We start from the raw sequence: 12,141 nt of genomic DNA, 5'->3' as shown, positions 1-12,141 counted from the left end.
GAAAATATGTTACATCTAGCACTCGTGAGTCTCTAGATCGAATTATGTGGGTGTCTTTTTTAATAAATCATTATCCATACACATCACCTTTAATTAGATACTTAAGGAGTTCAGTTATTTACCCGTTGTGTTATACCTTATTAATAATTTGTTTTTTTATAATAATAATCCATCAAACCCGACATTAAGAGATATATAAGAATAGAAAAGTTGAGTATAATTGAATCAAAGACTTTTTTTTTTATAAAGATTAGTGTTACAAATATCATTCACTTTAACGTTCTCTTTCAATCATTTTTGTTAATTGATTGAAATTCTTGTAAGCCCTATTAAATTTAAAGTAAGACTCATATTTTTAGTGAACTTTATATGAATTTCAACTAATTAATAAGATATTGTTAGAAATATAGTGTTAAAGTGAGTGTTTGTAAGATTTTCTTCAACCGTGATAAGCATGAATGTTTTAATACAATTGCATTATATATTGTTTTCAAAAAAATGTCGGTAAAGGCCATATTTGTCCATTACTTATATACTGGAGTTTGATCTGTTATCTTGTTGGTGGTGTGTATCATGTGTTAGTTGAAATCTGTGATCTTAATTAATTGTATTGTATTAATTTCATTTGAGAGGGTGGTCTTTTTATAAGAAGGCCAGATCTTTCCGAGTTAGCATTAAACTCTAATTTGTTTTACGAATATAATAAAGGGCCATACCTTTCCTACTTAGCGTCAAACTTCAGATCAGCCATATGTAAGTAAAAAAAATAAGAAAAGTTTATTGAGTTTTATTTTTGAAATTCATCATAATAAAACGATTTGGATCTCTAGCTGCTGGAGGGTCACCATCACAAACTTCAGATCAGCCCCATATATTCTAGCTAGGATGGTAATTTCAGCAGTACGTTTTTAATATAATTGTTTTTTCTCTTCTTGTATTGCCCTCTTAATCGTCACAATCGTTGTAAACAAAGTGCACTTGAAAATTTGGCTGCAAATGCCGTGTAATGCATGAGTCCAGACTGTTAGAATATAATATAAAACCATTGATATGACCCTTACCCAACAGCTTAAGCTTTTGGATTAAGTGATTGTTTGACATGGTATCAGAGCATCTATGGCCGAGAGGTCTAGAGTTCGATCCTTGTTTCCCTTACTTTCTAATTAAAAAGTGGAATTTAATTAAGCACATGGTAGGTGAGTCTGTGCATTTATCCACGCTTCAAGCCCAAAAGACTATTGCGTGTACTTTCTAATTAAAAAGTGGAATTTAATTAAGCACATGGTAGGTGAGTCTGTGCATTTATCCACGCTTCAAGCCCAAAAGACTATTGCGTGAGGGGGTGTGTTAGAATATAATATAAAACCATTGATATGACCCTTACCCAACAACTTAAGCTTTTGGATTAAGTGGTTGTTTGACGGGTTTCAATGAAATTAAAACCGATGACTTTGAATGAGTTCTAATTTGTTTTCTGAATTATTGGTCGAGGTGAGGACCACAGTAGTGCTAATATATAATAAATACAACGACGTTGATTAGTTTTAATTCATTAAGATATGTACATGTGTGGAATTGTTTATCACGGGATCAGAGGTTAGGTGGTGAGTTTTTTTCATAAAGATTCTTTCTTATAATACTAGAAGCATGAATTTGTGTATAAAAAGAAAGGGAGATAAAGAAGGTATGTGGAGAGGAAGAAAAAATTGATATGGTATGTTTACAAGAAACAAAAGTGTGAGATGGTAAATAAATGCCATCATGTGAATCCCAAATAAGACAATCTGCTTGCACTCTGACCGAAAGTAGAACCTGATCAAGAGTTCTTCTAGCATCCATTGGACTAAAAGTAGCAAAAATAAGTCCCTATTCTATTACAATGAGATTAGAAACCTGAGAAACAGAAAGATAACTTGTCAAACCAGAAAATACTCTATAGCCAACCAAACTAGGAAACAGGGGCGGATGCACGTTGCCCTTTTTCGGGTCATTTGCCCCCACTTAATTCTCATCAAATGTAGGAATGTATGAATAAAATACTACTCATGTATTACATTACTGTTTGAATAAAAACTCAGTGTAAATAATTGCCCCCACCAAAATGTTTAACTTATGATTCTCTATTTTTATTGTGTTCTTCCACAAATTGAATAACAATTTGGACGTTGGCTACCTGATCTAATCAAGGATTCAATTTCTAAGGTTTTTTTTTTTTGAAACTAATTTCTAAGGTAATAAAGAAGGATATAACATTCGCCAATAACTTGAAAAGGAAAGAAAATAATAATAATATTGAAAATCAATGATAAAAACGTGTATCCAATTACATCTCTTTATTTTTAATGTTAAATGTTTTAAACTCTAATTTAATTATGAGATAACAAATTAATTGATTATAATTGGATAGTTATGCAATTTTTTTACAATGTACGTGCATAGTAATAAAACTCAACTTTTTTTATGAAAGTAATAAAACTCATTTTTTAATAGTAATGTATTATATTTTATGTTACAATTATATATTTTGAAAAAAAAAAACTATACATATTTTGCCCCATAACATAATTTTCTTGGATTCGTCACTGACTGCCTATCATTCCATATATTAACCTTATCTCCTGCGTCAATCCTCGACAAAAAACCTTTATCACAACAACTTTGGATTGGAGGATGCTCTGCCATGTATAGCTAGGCTTAAACCCAATTTTCCTCATAAATAGAATAGTGGTTGTAATCAGATGCTTTCAAAATCTTGAAACCAAAGAGTCATTATTTAGGAGTCACCACCACTTTGCTAGGATAGTCAAATTAAAGGATCTAAGCATTTTGAACCTCAAATCTTCATTAGTTTCTTCTTCTAATTATAAGTGCATAATTTACCTACTTTTCAATACCGATTTGGGCATTTTTATGTTCTAAATGTGTAAAATATCTTTCAAATAATCCCTGATCAATTGATGAGATTAGTAAGTAGTTAATTTTTTAAATAGATACTATGTTAAAAATGTTAGTTTATACTTTTAAACTCTTTATTTTTAATTGAAAGAAAAGTTTAAAAGATCAAAAGGTCAAGATTAATGGAATTTCGCTTTAAGTCAAATTGGATCACACTTAAGTTTTTTATTTTTATTTTATAAGCAATATGAATTATATTGAAGCGAAGCACAAGGGGTACTTCAACCCAATACAAAGAGGAAGTAGGGAAAATACAAAATAAAATGAGTAACATTACAAAATAGCAGCAATGATCCCTCTATTGGTATAAGCCCACCACCCACCACCTCCTTAGAGAGAGATTAGAAAACCATGCCTCATTAAAACCTTACCAGGAAAAACCCCCTTGGGAAAACCTGGAGAAGGAAAAAGAGTACATAAGTTCGATAATCAAGATGACATCTCCAAGGAGGACTAAACATAGACATAGGAAAAATAGTAGCAAAATTCCCGCAATTCAGATTAATGCCTTCCATTCAATATAGTATACAGTACATGATGTCTTCTGCACTTCACCAAGGGTTAAGTGAAATTGCATGACAGGGGTTAAGCAAAATTGCATGGCAGAGAATGAAAGTGAAGCTCATTTAAGCGCTCGCCTTTTTAAAGTTAAAGTAAAAAACTCGCTTAGCCGAATGAAAGACGGTTAACACTCATATAAATAGAATTTTTCAGAATTCTTTGAGACTTCTTACTTTTTTTAGAGAGAAATTGTGAGAGATAACAAGAAGGAGCTTGAGGGTCTTGAATTGTATAACATTGGTCTTATAATGGAACTTGTGAAAACACGTTTTCACTACTAGAAAATGTCATTATTATGTTGATCAAGCTAACACTAATACTATGACCTTCTCTCTTTTCGCTTTTCTTTTCAATTTCTCTCTTACCAAACAACTTATTAAATCAACTCTCTTAAGTTTTGTCTCATTTTCTTCCCTGTAACCAAACACAACCCTCTATGCTTGATTTCTCTCCGCTGTCTCTCATGCTTACCAAACAAATGAATGCTGAAGTGTTCCTAAAACCCCTATTTCCTTGGTGGTTCTCCCTCTCTTTCTCAACGCCTTCTCATTCGATCCTTCACGAGAGCTGGATTTGCCACCCCAACCATTAGATTTCACACCCCTAATTTTCGGATTTTCAAGTTCCGAATTATTTCGGAATCTTAGATTCCGAAATTAATTCGTGATTTTTAGTTCAAAATACATCTAGCACCACACTTTTGAGTAAAAAACCACACTTTTGAGTAAAAAAGTGCTTCGGAAACCTTATTTCCGAAATATTTCGGAAACTGAGTTTCCGTAAGTGGGGTGACATTTCTAATGATTGCGGTGCCAAATCTAATGATCATCCTTCACTCAGCTCTGCGGCGTCGCCGACCTCCGCGCCGCCCGCGACCGCTGCTTACGTCTCCTACTCCCACCGCCTTCTCAATTCTGACCTATCAGGTTCCCCCAATCCTCCAATTCTAGGGTTTTCCATTTTTTCCAACCCTAATTATTCAACTTCTCTTGAGCTGTGATCGCGTCTGTGTGACTGTTGCAGCCACACCGCGTGGCGCGAACGCGACGGTGATGTTGGTGATTGGTGGAGACGGCAATGGGGTGCTGCAATACTGGTTCTGTGGTTTTGATTCAACTCACTGGCACCTAATAATGGGTAACTTTTCAATTTCATGTTATGTTCACTATGTTGCATATTGCATGTTTTATCATTTTCTTTTGTCAATCATCTTTGCATCCACGGTGTAGGAGTGTACAGAACTTTTTCTTGTAAGGCTGCCAGAGAGTCGGAAGTTCATGGTACCAAAGAACCTGAGGTTGCTTTCAGTCCCATTGTGCCAAATCCATGAAAATCACAAGGTATGTACTATGGATTTGCATCAGTACGTCTTGGACTGGTGCATAGACTACTACTATCATTGAACCTTCTCAGTAGAATTTGAAATTCGCATATGTGGCTTGCCTGGTGTTTAACTATTTGGGTTCATTCATGTTTATGATTAAAACCAATGTTGGTGAAAATTGAGATTCTACGTGGGATCCGAGACGGGGTGCAAGATTGAAAATCGGATCGTAAGATTCTACCATAAATGTAAAAATATACTTAAACATATGCATATCCATAAAAAATAGCTTAGATAGAGAAAATATCATGTAAATCCTATCATCATTAAACTGAAGTTGAAATAAGTATTCATTAGATTAGCACCCAAATAAGTCATAAACTAAATCCATAACCACATGTGTACGCTAACATGAAAGTAAAGCACAAAAGAAGAAAAGAAAACTTTAGATGTCCAGTAAGAGTGATCAAGTTTTCACCAACAGAGGGAAAAAATGCAGCCCCTGTCCGAAGCTTCAACCAGATCCCATGGTAAAGAGATTATGCAACCGATTACACAACTGATTCAGCTCGGAACAGGCGTGCGAAAGCGTAAAATTGTGGGATCTTACAACCTGGATCTAAGATCCTACCAGATCCCACAAGAAAGAGATAACGCAACCGATTCAGATTGGAACAGGGGTGCGGAAGATTAAAGATTTTAAGATTTTGCTAACATTGATTAAAAGTTTAAAACCATGCTTTAGGCCAACATAGCCAAAACTGTATTAGTGGGGTGGGAAAAAAATATTTTTTGCCCAAAAAAATCTTGTTTATTTTAAGAGGTCTGGTGTTATAAATGACTAAATTATTAATGGAGGCTTGTCTCTGTTGTAGTGGAATGCATATCACCAGAGCACTTGAGCTTCAACTGGAGGTGCAGAAGCGACTTCATGACCAATTAAAGGTATGGTTGTTATTTTGAACTGATCAAATCACCATATAAGTTGGCAGACTTTATTATTTGGATGGTGGTGGCTGTAGTCAGTCGGGGTTCCCCTGAACCAGGACTTGTAAGCGGGCGGTACCGGCGCATCCTCCTTTTCTTGGTCATCCAACCGAGCCTGAGCACAAAATTCGTGCACCAACACCTCACATCCCCAGTCAGGTGACTCAGCAAACACCTTCCAACCCCTTGCCTCAATGTAAGTGAAAACCTCGTTCTTTAATCACGGTTCGCTCCTGCGTCACTTTACAGAATTCCCACCTTTTATCCGATGCAAATTGTGAAGAACAACTCAATGATTCCTTCCTTTTTCTCTTATACATCTTTGAAGGGCTGAAGTTGAGCAAAGAGGATGATGAGAGATTGGGGATGATGTAATGATTAAGTTGATGTTGTATGGTTGGAGGTGAAGAAAATTTTGGATAGGAGAAGAACAGAAGAAGCGTGCGTGGGTTTGAGAGAGAGGCGTGAGTGAGAGAGAGTGAAAGGGGTTATATAAATACAGAATAAACTGATTTTATATCATTTGTACTTCATTTCTTATTAAAAAGTTGCAGATTTGTTCTGTTTTAAAGATATATTTTTTCGTTTTTTTAATTGCGCCATGGCTAACATGGCGGACTGCGCATGAGATTCCAAATTCATGTAATTGTGGCGCGATAAGTTCTAGACTCGCGCAGGAAGTTCCAGACTCTTGCAATTGTGGCACGATAAATTCTAGAGGCGTAGGAGCCCCCACGATCGCGTGGTTTGGTTCCAGAAGTTCGAGCGATTGTCGCGGGGAAATTTCTAATATTATTATTTTTTATTTTGCAAAAAGAGAACTTATGCAACACAAAAAAGAAAAATGCAGAAATATAAGAACTAAAAACAAAAAATAAACTAGGAAAAAATCTAATTATTTTAACTTGGGTTGTCTCCCAAGAAGCGCGATGTTTTAGTCTTTGCTAAACTTTCCTCCGTTTCTACATTTGAGGAGCCAAGTTCAGGGTGGTATTTCCTCTAACTATTTCACCACCTTGATATAACTTCAGTCTCTTCCATTCTTAGTAAAAACTCTTTTTCAATTGGTTCTTCAACCTTCACTGCAGCATTAGGAATAACCTCTTTCATAGGAATAACCTCTCCACTATGGAAGGGCCTGAGCACTTGGATTGGATTTGAGTTTTTAGGAAACAACCCCAACCTAGAATTGTAGAACAAAACTTGTTGCCCTGGGATGAACTCTATGGAAAATCTTTATATCATGTCATTTTTTCTTTCTTTCTTTATAAATGCACTTTGATAAGCCTGACTCCTAAACTCATCTAGCTCATTCAATTGTAAAAGTCTATTTTCACTAGCATCTTTAACGTCAAAGTTTAAAAATTTAGTAGCCCAATATGCTTTATGCTCTAGCTCTACAGGCAAATAACAAGATTTTCTATAAGTAGTGCGGTAAGTCCAAAGTCCTTGGTATAATTATTATTGCTTTGCAAGTTTGATTTGGCCTTTGTTATTCACTATGTTTATAACTTATGTTTTTCAGAGTTGATATTTATGGATATTTGACCATTTTACTAACTTTAACTGTTTGAGGCCAGGCTTAAGATAATCAGAAAACATATAAATTAAAAACAAAAAAACTAGTTTAGTTCTTCACTAGCCCTTGTTATGAGGAATAGTTCACCAACGCCATCCCTAGTGGAATATGGGGAGCCAGAAAGAAGTGACTTGTTAATGTTAATCTCTGTTTGTAATTAATTTGCAGGATCTCCGTGGACAATGATAGTTGCCATGAGTGTACATTGATCAAGCCATCAAGGTATACTTTCTTAAACCAACATATCATGACATTTTTCCAATGCCACTTGAGTCTCTGACAAAGCTTGGACTTCATCATAACCAAAGCTTACATATCTTCTGATGGGGTATGGTTTTTGTGAAGATGCTAATTAATATGACAATGATGCCCACATTGAATTCTTAATTCAACTCATGTCAGCATGGAAAGGTTATGAGTTATGATTTGATTGTCAAGTTCTATCAATGAGTTATGATTTGACTGTCAAGTTCTATCAATACAATGAAAATGGGTTCTATAGGTGCATACTTTGACTCTGATATTATGTTAGAATAGAAAAACACAGAATAAGGATCTTACAGAATTTTGGAGAAGTGATTTAATTTTCTAAATTGATTGAGTAAATAGGACTTAGCTGGTATAATATTTATATACACCTACAATTTTATTATTAACATAAGTTATCCCGTTTGGGAAAACAACTTAACTAAGCGCTTATGGTCATAAGCACTTATGACATAAGTGCTTATTCATAAGCTATTTTAAAAAAATTATTAAAAAAAATTGAAAATAAGCTATATATAAGCATAAACTTTTTTTTCATAAGCTATTATGAGTAGCTTATGAAAATAAGCTTAAAACAGTTTATGGTAGGTCATAAGCCGTTTGCATAAGTTCTCCCAAACTCTGACATAAACACTTATGCTATCAGATAAGTTCAAATAAGCTCTTCTAAACAGGGCAAATTACCTACATAGAGACGGAGGTGTGCTGCATACTAACATTGGCTTAAACTAATCGTAAATATATCTTTTTAGCAACATTTGATCTAATTCCACTTTCTTTACTCCAGGATCATCTTGAAAATGTTACTACACACATAAACTGTTTAACACAAGTAAAAGTAAACATTTCATATATTTCAATAAGATACAGAAAGATTACAAAACAGTGAAACACTGACAATTCGAACTGAGGTTACACGCGCGCACTGATAATTAGCACTCCTACTCTCAAACATCTTAATTTTTTCATCAATCTTACAAAATTGAATTTTTTTTTCTTGCCACGAGTTTGATGACATTGAGCTTCCACAAATCTCATTATTCTTGATGTTCTTAGAGAGAAAATCTAAGATTAGAGTATACACTTAGAGGGAATAGAGATGGTTTGGGAGTCTAGGCTCAACAACAACTTCTAAAGGTATTTTCTTAGGTGTGGACAACCCAAAAATCTCTTCCGTGTTCAAGTCCTCCTTCTTTATAGTATCAGGCAGTCTCCAGTTAAAGCCATGCAACAGATTGGCCAAACTTGCTTGAATTACTTTAAGGCCAAGAGGGTACCCAGGACAAATCCTTCTACCCGCACCAAATGGCAACAACTCAAAGCCATGGCCTGTCACGTCAATCTCCTTCCCTATAAACCTCTCTGGTTTGAATTCCGTTGGATTGTCCCAAATTTCAGGATCTCTACTAATAGTCCAAGTATTGACAAGCACTTGTGTTCCTTTGGGGATATCATACCCACCAATGTTGCAGTCCTCTCGTGCTAGTCTTGGCACTAACATTGGTGCACTAGGGTGAAACCGCATCGCTTCTTTAACAATTGCATTAACATAAGGTAAATTTGCAATGTCATTCTCTTCAACCCATCTTTCTCTCCCTACCACCCTGTCTAGCTCCTCTGTTGCTCTCTTGAAGATCTCTGGTTTTCTCAAGAGCTCAGTGATTGCCCATTCTACAGTTACGGCAGAGCTCTCTGTCCCACCTGCTATTAGGTCCTAATAAATAGATATGAAAAAAGAGTTAGCCTAATGTAAGGCTTTGTCTACATGTACTAAAAAATATTCAGTTCGCAAATTAAAAAATGTCTCTTGCAAGTTAATTTTAGAATATATAAGAAAGCATATTGTGAATAAAACATATAAAATATTAGTTGTAAAAGTATGAATATTTTATAACATGGTCCACCCTGGAGGAGGAAGAGTCATGTGGAAAGATTGAGATAGAGATAGGAAGAGAAGTATAGTAGAAACTCTTTAAATTAATACTCGGTAAATTAATAAATTCTCTAAAATAATAAATTTGTCTGGTTCCGACTTGGGCCAATGTAAAAAATTGAAAAACTCGATAAAATAACAAGATAATTTTTCGGGAGATCCCTTTATAATTTTTCGGGAGATCCCTTTATAATTTTCGGGTCCCAAGAAAATCATAAATTAATAATTCATAGAAACTCAAAAAAAAAAATATTATACTCTATTGAAATATGATTTAATAGTTCCATTCAAAAAAATAATTCAATAGTTGTCTGTTTTCCTTTAAAGGTCAAGTCTATTTGGAGCTCATCTCTAACTTTTCTTATTGCATTCAATAGCTCAGGTGTTGTATTTTTTGTATTGTATCATAAAGTTGCCTTTTTGTTTGGTATGTATAGTATAATTACTTAAAAACTCTTTAAATTAATAATTATTAATTTATCGATAAATTAATAATTATTTAAATTAATAAATTTCTCCGGTCCTGACATTATTAATTTAAAGAGTTTCTACTATATCTTGATTTAAAAATTAAAAAAATCTTAACTTGGTATTAATTTTTTAGTGAATATTATTTGTTTTCACTAATAGACTAGAAAACGATAAGCAATTAAAATAGTGGTATACCCTTGCAAGAGATGTGACTTCACATACAGGACTTGAGATTGGATAATGTAAAAAATGGAAAAGAGAAAGAAAATGATAGATGTGTTGTTAATGGTAAAAGAGGGTGGAGATATAGACATGTGGAGAAAACGAGCGATAGAAAATAAAACAATTTAAGAAATTATACTAAAAGTATAAAGTTCTTTGATCATTTGTTTGCGTTCACATCATTAATAAAGTAATTCTATTATAAGCAAACAAAGGAGTTGTAGACGTCATTCATCTTTAGAACCTTAAACAAATAAAACATCAAAGAACTTAAAAACAACAAAGGGTTAGGCATATGTACCTGAGTAAAAGCTTTTACTCCACGCCTCTCTAGCTTGACCTCAAGAGTAGGATCCTCAGCAAGTTGCAAAAGCACATCCACCATGTCTTTGGCAACATAATCCTTCACCCCTTTCCTTCTCTCAATGTGTTCCTCCAACACATGCTCCATGAACATATCAAACTTTTTCCCCAAAGCCTTCATCCTTTTAATGTAACCCTGCAAGTCCAAGAAATCAATCCACGGGATGAAGTCCCCAATGTTGTAAACCCTGTTCAGCAAAAACAACTCATCGAGCATCTTCTTGAACTCCTCAGGGGAAATTATGGAGTTCTCACTCTTCTCCGAGTACTTCTTCCCCAACACCATGCGGCTAATCACGTTCAGGCTCAGAGTTGAAAGATGGTCTTTCGACAAGATTGTTTTGTTTGCGAAATTGAAGAAGAGATCATTTAAAAAAGCACTCATCTCTTGCTTTCTAATATACTCATAGGAATCGAGGCGTTTTGCACTGAACAGTTCCATCAAGCACAATCTACGGGCTTGGCGCCAGTATGGGCCATATTGGGACCAAGTTATGTCTGAGTAGTTGTAGGCTATGTATTTTCCGGCTGCAAATTTGGGCCGGTCTGCAAGGGTGGCATCGTGGGTTTTGAGGATGGCTTTGGCCATGTCCACGGAGGAACCCACGACAACGGGGTTGAAGCCGAACCAGACATGCACGATGGGTCCATACTTCTGGCTTAGAGTGTGGATGGACCGGTGCGGGAGTGGTCCTATGAGGTTGAGGTTTCCTATGATAGGCCATGGTTTTGGGCCCGGTGGTAGATTGTATTTGTTGTGGCTGTTCTGCCGTCGCTTGAAGAGGAGGAGGATAGCAAAGGCTGCAAGGCATGTGGCTGCAGTTGTGACCCAATAACTAGGAACTGCTGCTAATTGTGTTGCCATCGTTGATGGGTTGTGAATTTGCTTTGCTACAAAGTTGGGATTGGTAGTGTTGCTGATGGAAGAGAATGCGGGTGAGTGAGCTATTTATGTAGAGGACGCACCACACAAACCAAAGCTGGAGGACCCAAGTGGGGTCCTTGTAAGTTGTAACTTTCCACTGAGTCTTTCTTTTTGATACATACCAATGCAACTTGATGTTTTTCCTTTTATGAATATTTTTTCCTCTCGTGAGCAAGTTAGTCAATACGGTCAGCTAATATGTTAAAAATAAGTTGTTGAGAGATTATAGTTTTGCAAGCATGATAATGACACTAGTTGATAATGCCCGTTTAAAATTATATGCAGACCCAATGTTTGAACGATCAACCCCTTTCTCAACGAACCACGATATGACTTTTTGAATTAAGAGGTTGCAGCGAAATTTTAATTGATAGTAGTAGTACTTTCGTCGAGGGTTCCTTTTGGAATTTGAATAATGGCAAACTTGATCGATGGCAAATTAATAGAATGGAATGGAATTTTTTTTTTGTTGACATACATTTCCCCCTTATCTAATAGTAGTAGAGAGATAGGAATAGTGACATTGTTTATACATAGACCTTGCGAATCGCGAT

At 35.3% G+C, this 12,141-nt stretch overlaps 1 protein-coding gene across 1 annotated transcript; it reads right to left on the bottom strand.

Annotated features, from left to right (window-relative positions):
- Window positions 1–8,495: 8,495 nt before the first annotated feature.
- LOC130746452 (trimethyltridecatetraene synthase-like) lies at window positions 8,496–11,693 on the bottom strand. Its single transcript, XM_057599079.1, has 2 exons — window positions 10,601–11,693; window positions 8,496–9,387 (listed from the first exon to the last, which is right to left on the bottom strand). The coding sequence occupies exons 1-2, from the start codon at window positions 11,525–11,527 to the stop codon at window positions 8,758–8,760; spliced, it is 1,557 nt and encodes a 518-aa protein (XP_057455062.1). The 5' UTR covers window positions 11,528–11,693; the 3' UTR covers window positions 8,496–8,757.
- Between the last annotated feature and the right edge of the window lie 448 nt (window positions 11,694–12,141).

This window comes from Lotus japonicus, chromosome 3, assembly GCF_012489685.1.
Source record: "Lotus japonicus ecotype B-129 chromosome 3, LjGifu_v1.2".
Lineage (NCBI taxonomy): Eukaryota > Viridiplantae > Streptophyta > Magnoliopsida > Fabales > Fabaceae > Lotus > Lotus japonicus.
This window is presented reverse-complemented; position numbering and strand designations above follow the sequence as displayed.

Excerpts from the sequence above, each read along its gene's own strand:
- LOC130746452 (XM_057599079.1), bottom strand. The coding sequence starts at position 11,527 with ATGGCAACACAATTAGCAGCAGTTCCTAGTTATTGGGTCACAACTGCA. Across the intron at positions 9,388-10,600 it reads GAGTAAAAGCTTTTACTCAG|GACCTAATAGCAGGTGGGAC; the intron begins GTACATATGCCT and ends TCTATTTATTAG.